Raw genomic sequence first — 19,325 nt, forward strand, 5'->3', positions numbered from 1 at the left:
CTTGTTACTGGGAAGTACCATCCTCATGCATGGACTTGCCCACTCTGGAGCTGATTACTAACGCTCACTGTGTAGCAAACACTTGTGAAAATGAAGGACACATTTTCATCTTGGTAACTCTGGTGATGGGGACCTGATTCCCAGCAGTCACAGGACAGAGAAAGGGCCCTGCTGAGGACAGACCTCCAGCAAGTAAGGTGGTCCAGTGACCCCATACCTTGTCCTTCATGTTTCTTGATCCTGTCCTGGGTCTTCAGTCACAACTCTGCAAACTTCATTTAGGACCGTCGTAGGATCTCATGGCCCAGCCCTGTTCTGGCCTCTGACATGATATTTTTTTCCCACAGGAGGAAAAGGACCAGGCTACTCTCATGCTGCACGTAAGTTTGGAGGGAGTGATCCCTGAGACCCTGAGATAGTGTAGACAGAACCCGACGGGGAGCTCACCCACCGCATAGCTCCTCCTCTAGTCTCCTCTCCTGTGGGCTCTGACCACGTCCTGTTTGTTCTCCCCTAGGCGATGACAGCGCCCAGGGCTCTGATGTGTCTCTCACGGCTCCTCACGGTGAGACCCTAGAGACCCCGAGTGGGGAAGGGTTAGGGCACTAGGGACAGTGTGTCCGCCCTTATGTGACTGACCTAAATTGGTGCATGATTTTTTTTCACAGTGTGAGACCAGCTGCCTGGTGGGGACTGAGTGATGCAAGATGTGTTCACACTCCCACTTGGTGACATCAACAACCCCTGACTTCTCTTTCTGCAAAAGGTGCCAGATGTGTCTGTGTTCCTATGAGTACAATGTGAGGACATGAGGAGATTTGCCCACCCTGCCCACCACGACCCCTCCCTATGCTGATCTGCATTCTCTTTTCTGATGTGCTTTCCTGTTCCAGCAGAGGCAGGCCTGGACCATCTCCATCCCTGTCTTTATTTCACGTTGGGCTGAGTACTAATGACTTATTTCCCTCTTGAAAATTAGAATCCAGATATAAGTTTTGTTTCCTAATTCTTGGCATGTGGGGCTGATGAGGTAATAAAAGAGGAAATTTGTAAAGTTGAGACAACAAATAAATGAAGCCTGAGAACCTTCCAGAATCCCTGTGTTTATTGTGCTGAGTGTGTTGCAGGTCGGGGCAGAGAAGGCTGTGAGGAGCCGAGTGGGGACAGGGCCTGTGCCCAGTGGTGCTCAGTGCATCATGGGTGTGACGTGCTCACCCTTCAGCTGGGTCATCTCTGCTCCGTGTCCTTGCCCCTTCTGTGGAACCTCGTCTCCCCAGGACCTGTGATCACAGGGACTTGAACGTCCCCTGTCACCAGGACCTTGTGCAGCAAGAGCTTACTGTGACTGGGTCAGTCTATGCTCAGGCCTGGATCAGGTCACAGCCTCCATTTTGGGGTAGTTCTTTTTCAGTGTTCCTCTAGAGCATCAGGCCTGTTCTTGCTCTTGTGTACGAGTTCTTATCCATTCTCCCTGGGTGACCCCGTCGGTTACAGCAGCGGGTGTCCTTTGGGCCATGGTTCCCACAGGCCTAGGTTGTCCCCTGCACACACGAGTTCTGTGGTATGGAGGGATGAACTTTCAGATTCATCCATGTCTTCCCCTCCCTCTAGAGCTGTTTTCTAGATAATTCTTTAGATTCTGGAGGTAGAGAGAGGAGGAATCAGAGTTTCTCACCCTTATTAAACTTCAGTTAGTTTCTGTCTTCCCTGCTGCTCTGTCCTCTCTCCCCGCCCTTACTTCATTGATCTTAGTGCCGGCTCCGATCCAAGTTCTTGGATTTATAAAGCAGAGTCTAACGTAGATTTCTATGTGTTTGGAGAAAAGGCCCCAAAAAGCCTCAGTACAGTGTTTCTGAAGAGAGAACTCTGTGTGCCGTGTGTGCAGGAGACTTGGTGTGGGGGAGGGGGGGCTGAGCAGAGAGAGAGAGGGGAGGGCAGCCCTGTGAGAAGAGAGAGGCAGCCCGGATGGCGAGTGGGCGCACGGGGGGGGGGGGGGGGGGGGGGGGAGCTGCCATGGATCAGCTGAGCCTGAGGCGCATCTAGAAGAGGGAGGTCCTCTAGCTGCTCATTCATTCACCTGATAATTGTCATGTGCCACATACAGGACACGCTATGTTTACGTCTGGGACAGCTCAGTGAGACTAAGAAGAGGGAAAACATGCGGCTCTTGTGGAGATTAGTTGTAGTGTAAGGGGCAGCCTGCACTTGACCCTCGGGCAATGCGGGGATGGGGGCAGTGACCCCCACGTGCAGTCAGAAATCCAAGTACGGCTTTTGACTCCCTCAAAACATAAGAACTAACAGCCTCCTGGTGACTGGAAGCCTTACTGATAACATGAACTGTCGCTTCACACATTTGCATGTTACATGTACTATATACTGTGTTCTTACAATGAATGAAGGTAGACAAAATAGTAGAAATCACAAGGAAGAGAAAGTGCGTGGACAGTACTTACTGTAGAAAAGTCCGCATCCAGGTGCACACGCCCCGTGCAAACCAGTGTCATGCAGAGGTGAACTGTGTACCGTGTAAGCGCAGTAATAAGGGAAGTGTTTACATGGAAGTTGGCAGGAGCTTTGAGGAAGGTGACCCAGAGCACCGTGCTGGGACGGGGACCATGGCTCCGTTACTCCAGGGATCAGGGAGCCTCACTGAGAAGGTGACCTCTGAGAGGTTTGAAGGTCATGAAGGAATTGTGTCAGAGGAGGTCTGGGCGGGGAGCTCTTTCAGGCAGGGAACCCCCAGTGCACACGCACTAGGACAGGCGCGCGTCCTGTGTTCACAGAAGGGTGAGGAGGCCACTGGGGCTGGAGCAGAGAGCCGGTGACGTGAGGTCGGATGTCAGCCTCGTCACGGAGGCCTGAGGCTATTAGGAGGGTTTTGAGTTTTCTCTGAGGGAGGCGTGGAGTTACAGGAATGAACAGATCGATGCGATTGACTTTCTTGAGCAGCATCTGTTTGCCTCTGTGCAGAATCGGGAGGTGTAGGGAGAGCGACCAGTAGAGAACCTGTAGGAAACCCATGCCGTGTCCCAGGAGGGGGATGTGGGCTGTACGTCTGGGATGTGAGGAGGGAAGCTACTAGGAAGTGATTGGGAGCTGGAGATACTCACAGATGGACTTTGCAACATTTCCTAATGGCTTCATTCTGGGTGGTGAGAAGGAGGAATCAAGAGGGCATCCATTGTTTCACACATAAAATCTCTGCATTACTGAGAGTGTAGATCTTAAATGTCTGCACCACACAAAAGGAAATGGTAACCATGTGACATGATGCACATGTTAACCATGCTATGGTTGTAATCGTTACCAGTACAGAAATGTATCAATCATCAGGTTGTACCCCTAAACTCACACAAGAGTGAATGTCAAGCATATCTCCATAAAGCTGGTAAAAATGTCTGAAATCTTGCTCTTGGAATCTCCTACGTGGGTTACTGACTCTTTGGGATACGTACGTACAGTTACAGAGAGACTTAGGGACGGAGAGGGTGTCTGAGGCCTTGTTTTATTTCAAAGAAAGCCACTGAACAGGCTTGAGGCTACACAGCCGGGAGCAGAATCCACGCTGGATCCTCGATGGAGGCCCACCTACAGCCAGCACCCTGCTACTGGGTATCAATGCCCCTGTCCACACCACTGACTCCCCTGAGGGAGGACACTGGGCCCTGAGGCTGGGACTGCTATCGCTGCTGCCCTGACCACTGCATGACCTCCTGTGACACTGCTCGGACCCCCTGCGCCCAATGCATGGACGCTGTCCCAGTGTGTCTGTCACGTGTCCTGAGTCAGAGTCTGGCAGGGGGTCACATGAATGTTGACGCTTCATGTCACCTCCAACTGCAAGACTGACAAAGTGGGTTCTCCTCTCTATGGATGGAGGTGGTCTCTGTCCCCAACAAGATTCTTTAAGTGTGGAATTCCTTCATGTGGGAAGAGAGGTACGAGTTCTGGGAATGGACGTTGGGGACCAGGAATGGAAAAGAACGACAAATTTCAGCATTTGGAGCTGTGATCTGAGACTAGAACTTGATCTGGACACTGTAGGCTCTCAAGTCTGCTTGGATGAAGGAGTGACTCATAAATTGCCTCTTTCAACTTATTCCCCTGATGGTTGTTGGGGGCCCAGCGTTTATCTACTCCAGTTCCTACTCACACGTAAGTGGACTAGCATTGTTGGGTGATGAAGTGATTGCTCAACATGTCTTCTCCCGGCCTGGTCTCTTCCTGGGATTAAAAACCCAGATCTGTATCACTTAGATGATCTGCACATATACACTGACATTTTATGTTTCTTCTTACATGCACATATTTCTAGGGAGAGTGTGCGTAATTTTATTTGGTTTTATGTGGCCTCCACAAAAGTATGAAAACCCATTCCAGTGTAGACACTATTCTACTTCATCTCTGGTCCACAAACAGCTAATTATCACAGTGTTTTGCAGATCCAATGACATGATAGACATGCTCAGGTTTCCTTGGCAATGACCAGTCTCAGACAGGAGAAGGTAGAGCTTTCTTGCTTACACTCACTTTCAATTTCTCTGTGTATCTTTTTAAGGGCTGATTAACAGTTCACAGACCAGTGCTGGCTCACAGAAGACACAAATCATCATTGGTTTAGGTGACTTATACTCCAGCACCTACTCTGGTGCCTAATAAATAGCAGAAATGAAAAACAGTTAATGAGGATTCCATTTCCAGTAACACAGTAGATTAAGGTTTAAGGCTGCCTCCTGTCCACGTGAGGTAATGAGCACTGGGTGTTATATGCAACTGATGAATTACTGAAGTCTACATATGAAACTGATGATGTACTATATGTTGGATAACTGAATTTAAATTAAAAAAATTTTTTAAAAACAAGTCTGCCCCTTCTTCTAGAACAACTAAAAATGATAGAAAAAAACCATAAAATCACCCAAAGTAGAACAAAGTAGAATGATAGAAAAAAAACCATAAAATCATCCAAAGTAGAACAATCAAGAGAATAATCCATTAGCCCAAAATAAATATGGGCCATAAGCCAGAGAGAACAGTTCTGAGTCTTAGGGCATTTTTCAAATCTAGAAAATCTTAGCTTGGCTTCTGAGGCTCATGAGTCATAAAGAGGAAATCATGCCAAGAGTTTCTTCATATGAGGAGCAGGAGAAACATCCCCTCCCTAAAAATCTGGGAACCTAAGATTCATAGCCTCAGAACGAGGTGACACAAATCAAGTCTGTTCTATCTTCAAGTACAAGAACATTCTAAGGAAATTTGCCTTTGAGTCAGGAAAAAGTGAGCAAACAACTATTTCAAAGAATTTGCAGACACGGACTAAGCCGCCTGTGATTTGTAGTCCAAAATGTCTTTACCACTGGCTATTAGCCCAAAATAACTTCATGCCAAGTAGTTTAGTTTATAATTGTCCTGGATTGGTGATGACCCAAAATTGTAAGAAAGAAATTTCTCTAGGGAAATGTCTATTTAACCTGTGTGTCAAAAAATTTACAGAGAAAACTGCACAGAGAAAAAAAACAACTCAGGGCAAGAAATGTAAAGTTCACATGGAAGAAAGACTGTGATTAAGTAACTTTAGGGAGAGTGAGTAGTAAAAAGCTCATGAAACTTCAATATTAGAATCATAAGACATAAAATACAACATGACCAGCATATGATATAAATATATAAACATGTTATTTGAATATATATTATGGATATGATATAAAGAAAAAAATCACAAAATTTAAAATATAGAAAAAATGCAAAAGCAAAAGCACCTCTTAGGAAAATAACTACAAAATAGAGTGATTAATGATTAAATAATGAAAATATTAGTTTATTCACTGAGTAAGAAGCTTTCAATAAAAGAGGAATGAGTTGAGGGGCACCTGGGTGGCTCAGCTGGTTAAGTGCCTGCCTTCTGCTCAGGTCATGATCCCAGAGTCCTGGGATCAAGCCCTGCATCTGGGTCCCTGTTCAGCGGGGAGCCTGCTTCTCTTTCCCCCATCCCTCTGCTGCTCCCCTGCTTCTGCGCACGCTCTCTCTCTCCCTCTCTCTTAAATAAATAAAATCTTTAAAAAGAGAGAGAGAGAAATGAGTGAGGCATGGAAAACAAAAAGCAAAAAGTAAAATGGCATCATAAATCCAACAGTGTCAATATTAACATTACAAGTAAGTTGCTTAAATAAGTCAATCAAAGTGCAGAGTGTTAGACTGAGCACAAAACAAGATCCACCTATGCTGTCTACAGTAGACGCACTTGATCTCAGTTACAAATAGATTAAAATCAAAGGGATGGAAAAACGTATCTCAGGCAAACAATCGTAAGCAAGCTGGAGTGAATACACTCATTAGCCAAAAGGGACTTTAAAAATGCTAGTAAGATTGGGGCGCCTGTGTGGCTCAGTTGGTTAAGCAACTGCCTTCGGCTCAGGTCATGATCCTGGAGTCCCAGGATCGAGTCCCGCATCGGGCTCCTTGCTCGGCAGGGAGTCTGCTTCTCCCTCTGATCCTCCCCCTCTCGTGCTCTCTGTCTCCCATTCTCTCTCTCAGATAAAAAAAAAAAAAAAACCTTTAAAAAAAAATGCTAGTAAGATAAACAGGATGACTTTATACCAATAAAATGGTCAAGTTATCAGAAAAATGAAACAATTCTTAACATATATTCACCTAATAATTCAACACCCAAATACATGTAAGCAAAACTGACAGAAACTGAGAGAGAAATAGACCATATGACAATAATAGTTAAACTTCAATATATCACTTTCAATAATGGACAGAACAACTATGCAGAGATCAATAAGGATAAAGAAGACTTGAACCATACTATAAAACAACAGTGTAAATCTGACATTTATAGAACATTCCAACCATGAGCAGAATATACATTCATTTCAAATGCACATGGAGCTTTCTTGAGGATAAGCCATATCCTAGGCCATAAAAAAAAAAAAAACCTCAGTGAACTTAAAGGGGTAAAAATAATACAAATAGGTTCTCTTATCACAGTGGCATGACACCAGAAATCAATAACTGGAATAAATTTGGGAAACTCACAACTATGCAGAATTAAACAACACACTTCTATATAATCAAAGGGTCAAAGATATCAAAATGGAAATCAGAAAATACTTTGAGATTAATAGAAATGAAGACAGAGCCTACCAAAACCTAGAGGGTCTTACTAAAGCAGTGCTGAGAGGGAAATATATAACTATAAATTATATGAAAAAGAAACATCTCCAATCAATTACATAAACTTCCACGATAAGTCAAAGAAGAAAGAGGAGCAAACTAAACCAAACGCAAGCAAAAGGAAGGCAAAAATAAAGATTAGAGTAGAAATTAATGAAATAGAGAAAAGAGAAGAAAGTAACAATGTAGGGAACTATCTAAATCAAATGTGATCCTTTGATAATCAACCAAACTGACAAATCTTTAACTAGACTCATTAAGAAAAAAAGAAAAAGACAGAGAAATGACCCAAATGACTGGGATCAGCAATGAAAGAGGGGATATTAGGACTGACCACACAGAAATAAAGAGATTATGAGATTACGATGAACAATTACATGCCAAAAAATTAACTTACTTGCATAAAATAGCCAAAAATGCCGAAAGACACAAACGACTAAAGCTGCCTCAAGAATCGGACTATACCTATACCATACACCATCTGAATATGACTATAATAAGGTAGAAGATAGAGTCACTTGTCAAAAACTATTCCACATAAAAGCCCAGTTCCAAATGGCTTCATTTGTGAATTATACCAAATGCTGAAAGAAGTAGTAACAATTCTTACAGACACTTCCAAAAAGGAGAGGAGGGAACCCAACTCACTCTACCAGGCTAGCATTATTCAGATACCAAAACCAGACAAAGATATCATAAGACAAGAAAACTACAGACCGGTATCTCTTATGAATGTAGATATATACACACACACACACACACAGATTTCAACAAAATGTAGCAAATCAAATCTAGCAACATATAAAGAGTTAAATACAAGTCTAATGAAATTTATTCCAGGAATGCAAGATAGGTTAAACGTCCATATCAATCAACGTAAAACAGCTTATTACTATATTAGAAAACAAAAGCCACATCCTTATCTCAACAGATGAACAAGAAGCATTTGACAAAATCGGACACCCTCTCATGAACTCAACTAACTCAACTAACTACTAACAGAGGGAATTTCCTCAATCTGATTAAAGGCACTTATGAAAACCCTTAAGCTAACATCTTATCTAATGGTGAAAGACGGGTTGTTTTCCTCCTGAGATCAGCACCACGAAAAGGATGTCCACTCTCACCACTTCTATTACACATTGTGCTGGAGGGGACCCCTGGGTGGCTCAATCATTAAGCGTCTGCCTTAGGCTCAGGTCATGATCCCAGGATCACGATCCCAGGTCCTGGGATGGAGCCTGCATCCACTCCCTGCTCCGCGGGGAGGCTGCTTCTCGTTCTCCCTCTGCCTGCCGCGCCCCCTGCTTGTGCTCTCTCTCTCAAATAAATAAAATATTAAGAGGGGGAAAAAAAAGGAAACGCCAAGTGAGGTTGTCAGGCTCGCCTCTTGGTGGGTTCAAGGCAAAACACTCAATCAAGCCAAAGAGGAGGAAAAGGAAGGGTTTTACTGACAAGTAAAGGAGAACACCGCGGGTATTTCCCAAAGCAGCGTCTCCCTGAACAACAAACTGGGGAAGTTTTCAGCTGAGGGTGCAGAGGTCACTGAACCCTCTGATGCAGGACACCTGACCCTTGGTTGGAACTGCTGTCTCTGCTGCTCCTGGCACCCGGATGACACTCAGGCCACTCGTGCCAAAATGTCTCTGCACAGACTTAGCGCCAGAGCCCGGAGCCCGCGGCCGCCGCCACGTCCCATCAGATGCGCCTTGAAGCAAGTGAGGATGTTAGAGGTACCTTTGCCAGAGTGAGAAATGGAAAATACCGACTTCTAAAAATATCTATTGAAAATGAGAAACTCGTGATGGGATCATGTAGTCAGCTTTCAGATTCCCAGGGGAAGGACTGTGACTCCTTTGTTTTACCCCTCCTGGGGGACAAACAACCGTGCTATATAGTATTCAGGTTAGACTCTCAGAATGCCAGGGATATGAATGGATACTCATTGTCTGGTCTCCAGAACATTCTCGTGATCGTCAAAAAATGTTGTGTGCGGCAACGAGAGCACCTCTGAAAAAGGAGTTTGGAGGTGGCCACGTGAAAGACGAAGTGTTTGGAACAGTAAAGGAAGATGCATCATTACATGGATATAAAAAACACGTGCGGGCACAATCTTCTCCTGCCCCATTGACTGCAGCTGAGGAAGAATTACGGCAGATTAAAATTAATGAGGTACAAACTGACATGGCTGTGGGCACGAAGATCAACACTACAAGGAGTAGCATTTCCTCTTTCTCGAGAAGCTTTTCAGGCTTTGGAAAAATTAAGTAACAGCTCAACTATGTGCAGTTGGAAACAGACATAAAAACGAAATGATTATTTTGGCCAACACAACAAATACAGAACTAAAAGATTTGCCAAAGAGAATTCCCAAGGATTCAGCACGTTACCATTTTTTCCTGTACGAACATTCCCATGAAGGAGACTATTTGGAGTCCATAGTTTTTATTTATTCAATGCCTGGATAACGGATGCTGTGTTCTAGCTGCAAGAGCCCCCTGTTAGAAATTGTAGAAAGATAACTACAAATGGATGTCAACAGAAAGATCAAGATGGGGTGTCTGGGTGGCTCAACGGGTTAAGCGTCTGCCTTCAGCTCCGGTCATGATTTCAGGGTCTTGGGATCGAGCCCCACTTCCGGCTACCTGCTTGGCAGGGAGCCTGCTTCTCCCTCTCTCCCTGCCCCTCTCCCCCCGCTTGTGTGCGCTCTCTCTCTCTCAAATAAATAAAATCTTAAAAAAAAAAAAGGAAAGGGGCGCCTGGGTGGCTCAGTTGGTTAAGCGACTGCCTTCGGCTCAGGTCATGATCCCAGGGTCCTGGGATCGAGCCCCACATCGGGCTCCTGGCTCGGCAGGGAGTCTGCTTCTCCCTCTGACCCTCTTCCCTCTCGTGCTCTCTGTCTCTCATTCTCTCTCTCTCAAATAAATAAATAAAATCTTTAAAAAAAAAAAAAAGGAAAGATCGAGAGAGACAATGGGGATGAGTTGACAGCAGACTTCCTTTATGAAGAAGTACACGCAAAGCAGAATGCACATAAGCAAAGTTTTGCAAAACCAAAAGGTTCTGCAGGAAAAAGGAATTTGAAAACTTATTAGGGGTCCAGTTGAAAGTGAAGCCACTGTGATTAAAATCATTATATTAAGCATTACAATACTAGTTTTTTAAAAGTCCAGCTTTTAGTACAGGAGAACTGTTATATCGCTGCATGCAGGTCAGCTCACCAAGCTTTTGACTTCTGTGTTTTTTAAAAATCAAGGTTACAGAAGATTATATATACGATGTGCTAGTATTAATTTTCTCATACTGTTTTTTAAGCAGTGTGTCAAAGTATTTTTGAATTGTTGCCACTTTTTCATGGAATTCTTCTGGGCACTGTCCTCTCCATTAGAGTGTTTTTCCAACATTATCCAAGACTACAAGGCTATATCAGGCTCAGGATGATTTTGTCTTTCAGTTGTAGGGTAGTTTTAATGTTTATGTTGATACATAGTAGGGAAAAAATTGAACAATGAGAAAAGCTCCTGTGTTTTGAATTTACCAACTCATGGGCAGTGGCCAACAGCCAGGCCGCATGGTCAGGCAGCAGGGCAATGGAAACAAGGTCTATTAAAGGGATAACCACATGGGGGCCGGACCCTCGATCACTACCGGAATTTGAGGGGTGCATTAAAGGAGGACATGTTGATGCTCATCACAAGAACCACCTTCTGAGTTTGGAAGTTGACTGAAATGGATGAGTGGGTATCCTGGTGTCGTCCTCTCTTGAGGTAGCCATGTAGGTCAATGAAATAAGGGGACAGTGGGGGCTGTGGCAATGCAGAGAAGGGCTGAAACTCTATAGTCCACTTGCATCCTCTGTGGCCCCAAATACCAAAAAGAACTGTTCTGGCTGCCAACCAAACTGTTGGAAAGCCTTGACCGTAGCTGGCAAGTCAGAGCAGTACCGGTAACCCCGAGGGGCTACAAATGGGCCTTGACAGGAACTCGTATTCTGGATTGGGCTTTGCTCACCCAGTGGTAGATGCAACTGGTCAGAGTGCTATTAAAAAAACAACAACAACAAAAAGCAAAAAACAAAAAGAAATCACAACACAGCTAGACTTCACTTAAAAATTAAAAAAATAAAAAGCACAGAGAGGACTGGTTCTGTGTGGACAGCTCAGTGACATTTTACACGTGCACACCTCCACGTACCACCCTCCAGAGCAAGATGCCGAGCATGCTGAGCTTCGCAGAGATTCCCAGTCAATATGTCACCACAAAAGGTAACCACTCTCTGACTTCTGACATTATAAATTAGTCCTGATCCTCAACTGCATATACAAAGAGTCATACTCTTGCGTGTGTGGCTTCTTTCACTCGGTGCCCTGTCCGTGAGATTCACCCACGCTGTAGGGCGTAGCCACAGGCCAGTCTTTTTCGGGGCTGCGTGGTATTCCGTTGTATGGACGTGCTACAATTTATGTATCGATTTTCCTGTCATATGCATTTATGTCGTTTCCCATTTGGGGCAATCATACATAGTGCTGCTGAGAACATTCTTATACATGCCTATTGGTGCACATGTGAAAAAAAAAAGATACTGCACCAGTTTGGAATCCTCGGTGACATTTCCTCACACCAAAAAAACAGTGACAAACCATAATGTCCCACAAAGGGCAGAGAGACATGCTGACAGAGTAACAGCTTCATGGACAATGGGAACAGGCAACGGAGACGTTGTGAAAACAGGGTGTTGGGGCCATACAGGCATGAAGTGCTGGCTTCCACACCTTCCCAAGTGTGTGCTCCCACCCCGCGTGAGCGGGGCTACAGGACGGTCCCCACTACACACTTTTTCCTGGGGGATCGGAGGAGGAGGGTAAGGGATGGTTTCAGTGTGACTCTACAGTCCTTCCCAAGGGAGAGGACATTGGTACGACTGTGCTTCACCTCCGCACTCGCTCATCCTACCCGGTGCCGAGTCTCAGGGCAGGGATGCAAGTGTGCGTGCCAGAAATGGGACGCGCTCCGAAGCAAGACACCGTAACTACTTCGTTAAATCCTGATGTGGGAAATCCGAAGGGCCTGAGGGGAGGGCTGTGCCTTCACCCCATCCGGCAAAGTTGGGGCTGACGGCGAGCACAGCTACCTCACCTGGTGGCCCCTTACCCGCCAGTTCTGTCCGGGTGTGACCCTCCCCTCTACGACCGAGAGTGGACTGAGGGGGGGGGGGCTTGCCAGGCTAGTGTTGCTGCCCGCAGTGTAGACCAGCACAGCAGCCACACAAAGGCAGAGTTGGGTATAAATGCAGAGAAGTAGAAATAGTAGCTGAGGTTAAAGGAATGGATAAATTCGCTACGTAACGAGGGGAATCCCATATTACATTAACCCCTCCGAAGAAGTGTGAGCAGAAGATGACACTGTCTCTTAGCTCAATTATCCCAGATGCCTGACAGAGAAAGCCGTACGCTGTGTGGACATTCCTGCTTCTGGAACCTGGCAACACTGAACGGACCCAGCAGACCGGAGCGACCCTGGGAGACCCTGTCCTCCAGTAGGATGGTGGGCAAATTGTCAGTGGGACGCGGGTACCGTGTCAGCATCTCTGCAGTTCCGGTCCTACTGCTACACGGGACCTGTGGTCAAAGACCAGGGCGTGGCCTGTGGGATAATACAAATATTTGGTCTCTGTGCCCGGTTCCTGGCACCGAGCTCCCCAAGCTCTTGGGATCTCCTGAGAGATAAGAGCGTCTCTAGTGTGCTAATGAGATGACTTGGCTGAGGGTCCTAGATAGCTTCAGGTTGGGGCTGGTGACCAGGAGGACCAAGCCATGGTTAGAGAGTTGGAGCCATCAGCCTCGCTCCCCGACCTCCGGGGAGAGGCGCTGGAGGCTGACCTCCATCCCCAACAGCCAGTGACTGACTCAAGCATGCCTACGTCATGAAGCTTCTATGACGTCTTCCCGACAATGGGGTTCACGGAGCTTCTGAAATGGCGAACACGTCCATGTGCTCTGAGGGTGGCACATTCCAAGTCCACAGTGACAGAGGCTCCTGCACGGGGACCTGCACGCTCCCACACTCCTGCGCCTCTTCATCCGGCTGCTCGTGTGGATCCTTATAATAAAGCGTAACGGTAAGCATGGAATTCTCCTGAGATTTGGGAGTCGTGCTAGCAAATGACTGAACGTCCAGGGTACCCCCAACTTTGTAGCCAACTTGAACAACAGCGCAGGGGACATGGGAACCTGAGAGTGGAGACTTGTCCATGAGCTGAGGGCAATCTTGCCGGATGAGTCCTTCCGCCTGTGCGTCGCATGCTCACTCCAGGCGGACAGCGCCAGACGTGAAATGAATGAATCAGAGGACACCCAGGTGGTGACAGGGAATCAGAGAGCTGGTCAGGTGGGGGAAGAAACCCTCTCCGCTCCACAAAGAGAAACTCAGAGTAAAAGTAAGCAAGTTAACCCTGTACCTCATCTCGTCCAGGAGCAAGGATAAGCAGAGCTGAAGCATGGCTATCATGTCCGTCCGTCTGCGACCAGCTGTTCACGGTCCCGTTACAAAAGGAAAAAGCAGGCCCAGAATGGAGTCACTGATGCTACGCACCACGGAGAACATCACACTTAACCTACTGCAGCTTCAGCTTCTCCCAGAAATGCGACCTGCAATCGGCCACCAGAAGGTCCTGCTCAGCGCTGAATGGACGCAGCCGGGAGACCGCCTCCTTTCCCCTTAGCCGGGCCCCCTCGCTCACAACAAGGCCTCATTTACTCATAGTTTCCTGTTTTCCCCTCCCCTCTGCCTTGACAATCCTTTCCTTTCTGCTACTGGAAGAGGCTTCTTGCTCTGTGCTAGCTGGGGGCTGCCCGAGCCATGAACTGCTGAAGAACGTGACCTTCCATGTGCCCAGTTGGCCTGTGGTGCGTGAACAGTCCCGACTTTGCGGGACACCCCAGCTACCCTAGAAAGCCAGGCCGGTGCTCTGGGCTCCTTCGCTGGTTGGTTTTTCGTGCTTGACAGCAGTCACGTAAAAGCTGACAGATGCTAGAGACTCTCTCCCCAGAGTAGTGCCCTGCAGGGCGAAACAGAAACATTCACGGACACGTCGACGCACACAGACCCGCTCATGTCTTACAGGCGTTCTCGTCCTTGCCAGAGCAAAGGCAGGGCACATACGCCCTGAGTCATCGGGCCACCGGCCCACCTGGCCAAACTGCAGTGGACAACAGCTGGGTCTCACCACATGCCATCCGGGGAATGACAGGAGAACTGTCATTTATTAGCCACGTGGTCCTTCGGCCGAGCCTGAGCGCCTACAAAGCACCTGATGGAGCTGCAGCCTCCGATCTGTGCTCCAGGACCGGCGATGAGTCGCTTTCTCCATCCCGCGCCCCCAGCACCCCAGCGGCCTTCCCACAGGAGGACAACTGCCCGGTCAGGGCCTCCGGAGGAGCCCGCCTCCCTCCTCCCTCCGCAGAAGAGGGGGACCTCTTCTCCCCACAGCCTTCCAGTGGGACCCGGCCCGCGGCTCCGCCAGACAGGGGGGCACACGCTGGACCCGACGCACGACCTGCTGACAGACAGAGGCTGCCACTGCGCACGAGGCGTGTGACAGGTGACGTGAGTGGCAGTGCGACCCCAGGCCCACGCGCGGCCGCGGCGGCCAGTGTCCCGCCTCAGCGGAGTCCGCCGTGCGCGCGGGGACATCTGTGCCCGCGGCAGAGGCCGGGCTTGCGGTGGCACGACGGCTCGGGCCCCGGGCCGCGCAGCTAAGCCTGTCCCTGCTGGTCCCCAGGCCACACGTCACATACGCAGAGGACGCCCGGCCGACGCGTGTGTGAGCGCACTACCTGTCGTCTCAGGTCGGGCGGCGCCGGACCGCAGCGTTTGCTCAGAGGAAGAGCTGCGGGGAGCAAGCGTCCGCAGATGCGCGCCGTCCCAATGCGACCCGCTCCCTGACGCTCCCCCCACGACACCCGCGATGAAACAAGGACGTGCATCTCCCACATCACCCCGCACACGACAGCAAACGTCCTCCCTCCTCTTTGCGGGGGGCGGGGGGACAGACGTAAATGCGATTTTAATGCCCCGCCCACCCTGGCCTGCTCTCCCCGCGACCTCAGCGGCTCCCCATCCGGCTGAGCACCAGGCCCCAGACCCACAGGCTCCGAGGATTAGGCACCAGGTCAAGGAATCCCCGATTTAACAAGCCCCACGAGCAAGGCTGAGGCACAGCCACGGGGAATCCTAATCTTCGTTCCCGCGGCTCAAAGTGTGCTGGGAAGACCAGCAGAACTTCAAGGTCTTTCCCAGACGCGAAACGCGCGTGTCCCGTCTGTGGCGCACGACCTACGCCAGTCACGGGGTGACGAGTGTGGAGCACCTCCCCAGGCCACAGGCACTACCTTCACTCTGCGGCCGCTGCGGCCCGGTCAGCCCTCCCGCTGCCCCTCCTCCCTCCGCAGCGCCCCGGACTCCCTCACCGCGCCGCCCCCTCCCTCCCTCCCTGCTCTCACAGCACCTGCCCTGCACACCAAGGGCATTCCCGTTGCCAACAAACCGCCATCCTCGACTCACAGGTGCTCCTTCCCAGCCGAACAGAAATCGAAGGAGACTCTGCTGCGTCCGTAGCTCCTTGACTTGGGACTGGAGCCCGCACGGGATCAGGAGGGCAGAGCGCGGGCAAGCAGAGGTGGGGACGTAAGAGCAACGAATTTAAATGCGAGGTTCCGGCACACCCCCCGTCTGCTAACCCAGAGTCAGTTCCTCCGAGAAGACTGGGGAAAAGATGGGAAGAACAACCGAGCCCCAGAAGGAGGGCAAGTCCTGACTGCGTGTGAAAATAACTCTGGATACTACAGATTCCCGGCACGAGGGCTGCCCTGGGCCTTGTGGAGACACCGCCGGGCCAACCACCTCCTGCCGCTGTCAGACAGGAGACACCCGAAGCTCAGTGAGACCAGACTCCCACACGAACATGAAAATAGGCCTAGTCCTCTACAGAAACAGAGGAACAGCAAAGAAACACCCAAAGATGGGCCGGGGGCCCAACCCAGGCCTGAGCCGAGGCTGACCCGGCCACGCAACGTTGCTGCCCACGGCCAGTCCCGGAGGCAGGACAAGGTCTGGGTGATGTCCGAGGCTCTGTCATCCCAGGTCCTACTGGAGGGACAAGGACAAGAGAGCAGAGAGACTCCCCACCTGAGCAGTGACCATGTCACACCCCCGTTGAACTGAGCACCAACTGGGCATGAGGCTCCTCCACACGAGGCTCCTAGCAGCCTTTTCCTGTCCCCACCTAGAGCAGACCCAGCACACCAAACTTGCAGATTCTGGAAGGTTCTCAGTGCTTCCATTGATTTCTTCTCTCAAACTTTAAGAAGCCTCTCCTTTCACTAACTCATCCACTCCTCATGACAAGAAATGGAAAAACCCAATTTACCTCCAGAGTCCTATTTTCAACAAGGAAGTAAGAAGTTGTAGCTCAGTGTAACATAAAGTAAAGACAGAGAAGGAGATGGCCCACTCGCCCTCGGCTGGAACACAAAAGCAGATGAGGAAAGAGGACACAGGTCGGTCGGGGCGGGGAGAGGGGGGCAGTCGTGTGCGGAGAGGGGCAGTCTCCCCACCTCCTCACGTTACGTTAATAGGAACACGGACACATTCAGACGCCCTTTGCAGAGAGAGAAATCAGGGGTGTTGATGTCACAAGGTGGGAAAGTGAACACATCTTGCGTCGCTTGTCCCCCACAAGGCAGCTGGCTCACACTGTGAAAGGAAATAATCATGAACAAATTCAGGTCAGTCATATACATGTGGACTTTCTCAACAGCCCACCACATGCTCAAAGTATCCTCCTCAAAGAATCCCCGCTACCCAGTCATGGCCCCTTCCCCCCTCCCCTCCTCCCGTCAGGCCCTCCAGGGTCTCACCTTTAGGAGCAGAGAGAGCCCTGGGAACTGTCACTGCCTGGGGCAGGACACACAGATTGTGGTCAGACTCACAGGAGATGAAACCAAAGGAGGAGCTGTGGCGTGAGTGAGCTCCCCGAGGGGTCCCGTCTACACTGTCTCAGGGTCTCAGGGATCACCCCCTCCATACTTACATGCAGCCTCAGCTTAACTCCTTCCTCTTCCCCCTGGGAAAGAAAACATCCCATGGGATGCCAAGGAGGAGGCAGGGCCCGAGATCCTAGATGATACGGATAGCCTGGACCACAGGGAAGTTTCCAGAACGGTCACCACAGACCTAAGGCAGGATCAGGGACAGGAAGAAAAGAGATGGCAGGGCGAGACCGACCGTCCACCTGGAGTCTGTCCTCAGCACGGACCTTGCTCTCTGACCTGTGACTGCTGGGAATCCGGTCTGTCACCACATTCACTGGGGTGATTAATCTGTCCTTCACTCTCACCTGTGCTTTACTACGGTGAATGGAGCCATGAGCCGCACGGTGCACGAGCACATGAGTGCGGTCGGCTCTGCCCACAAACAAGGCAGGACAGACTTCCACCTGGGCTTGAAACACTGCACAAGGACAAGAAAACTCAGAGCAGCCCCCTTCCCTACCTGAGCCCTCCTTCCTCCACATGACAGCTCCAACCACCAGAGCACCAGTGACCACAACGACAACCAGCCCAGCCACGATGCCCACGACAGGAATGGGGGGCCGAGGAGGGGACGCTGGGAAGAGATAAGGAGAGGGCCTTGCCCCCCAGCTCTCAGCCCCGACCCTCCTGAAGTTCTCCACAGGAGCTCCTCATGTCCCTGACAGGAGGCTCCGTGCCCAAGTTTCCCTCCTTACCCCTTCTCTCTGTGAGGGGCTCGGGCAGCCCCCCATGCTGCACATGGCACGTGTATCTCTGCTCCTGTCCAGGAGGCACCACCACAGCCGCCCACTTCTGGAAGCTCCCATCACCTGCAGGCCTGGTCTCCACATGCTCTGTGTCCTGGGTCAGGTCCTCCCCATCGTGGTGCCAGGTCAGGGTGATCTTCCCAGAGGAGAAGCCCAGGGCCCGGCACCTCAGGGTGACCTCATGGTCAGTGATGGGATGGCGGGAGACATGTGTCTTCAGGGGATCTGAAGAGAAGGGTCAGAACATTCAGGAACTTAGGGAGGAGTTAAGATGGCGGAGGAGTAGGAGACCCTAAGTTCAGCTGGTCCCTGGAATCAGCTAGACGGTTATCAAATAATTCTGAACACCCAATAAATCAACGGGAGATGTGACAAAAGAAAGCCTCCAAGGCTACAAGCAGAAAAGCGACCCCAGTCTGGGCGGTAGGAGGTGTGGAGACGTGAATCCGAGGTGAAATAGCGGAGGCCACGGCGGAGCGGAGACAGCTTGCTTAAGGAGGCCACGGCAAAGTGTTAGAAGCAGCAGAGCGCAAAATCAGAACTTCTAGAAGTCGGCTCCAGTGAGGGACGTCCCTGGCTTAAAGGTGCTCCGGGGGCGGAGTGGGGGCGGAATCCGGGTGGGACAGTGTGGTCTCCGGATCCCGGGTTCGCAGGAAGAGCAGGGGTGCCTGAGTGCGGCGGGGCTCCCGGGCGTCGGAGCGGGCAGCCGGCTGCAATCAGCGGGTCTAGGCGCCGGCTTTCTGCTCGGTGTTGGTGTTGTCCTAACCCGGGAACCGCTGCGCAGCCGGCAAACCACTCTCCGAGCGGGCCCAGCAGGCGGGAGAGCACAGGAGACGCCCCCCTTCCCCCCCAGGAGGAACTGCAGGGGGCCACGCTGCGGGAGTCCGTCCAGTTTGGAGTTTTGAAACTCGGTCACATGCCTGACATAAAATCGCTTGGTCACAGGCTGGGTGAACAGAGTTCCGAGGGCAAGCAGGGAGACCACAGTGACTGCTTCCCGGTGCGGGCTCACTGAAGGGGGGGCGGGGGGTGCATTTTCAGCTCCCGGCTAGAGAGCACGGTGCAGCCGTATTGATCCCGCGCAGCAGAGCTGGAAGCCTTCGGGGAGCAAAGCAGCGCCACCTGGTGGAGTCCAGAGCTGCTTACACTGGGCCCGGCCTCTGCCAGGGAGGAGCAATCCCACCAGGGCAAAGTCCCCCCGAGAATCCGCGCAACACGCCCCGCCCCCAGAAGACTGGCAGGGACAACTGATCACAGGGGCTGCAAAGCTTCAGCTCTTGGGGAAACCAGTATATAGCATCATGGG

At 50.2% G+C, this 19,325-nt stretch overlaps 1 protein-coding gene and 1 pseudogene across 1 annotated transcript in view; both read left to right on the forward strand.

Moving 5' to 3' along the window:
* LOC118026743 (DLA class I histocompatibility antigen, A9/A9 alpha chain-like) overlaps positions 1-1,095 on the forward strand; it is a 2,165-nt gene extending 1,070 nt beyond the window's left edge. Inside the window, exons 4-6 of the mRNA XM_035029743.1 lie at positions 338-380; positions 518-565; positions 669-1,095. Coding sequence (XP_034885634.1) covers positions 338-380; positions 518-565; positions 669-673 — 96 coding nt within the window. The 3' untranslated portion in view covers positions 674-1,095. The remainder of the gene's footprint in view (positions 1-337; positions 381-517; positions 566-668) is intronic.
* A 6,642-nt stretch (positions 1,096-7,737) lies between these two features.
* On the forward strand, positions 7,738-12,356 carry LOC118026745 (annotated as a pseudogene).
* Positions 12,357-19,325: the final 6,969 nt, after the last annotated feature.

This window comes from Mirounga leonina, unplaced genomic scaffold, assembly GCF_011800145.1.
Source record: "Mirounga leonina isolate KUSES-001 unplaced genomic scaffold, KU_Mleo_1.0 Mir_281, whole genome shotgun sequence".
In the NCBI taxonomy this organism is placed as follows: Eukaryota; Metazoa; Chordata; class Mammalia; order Carnivora; family Phocidae; genus Mirounga; species Mirounga leonina.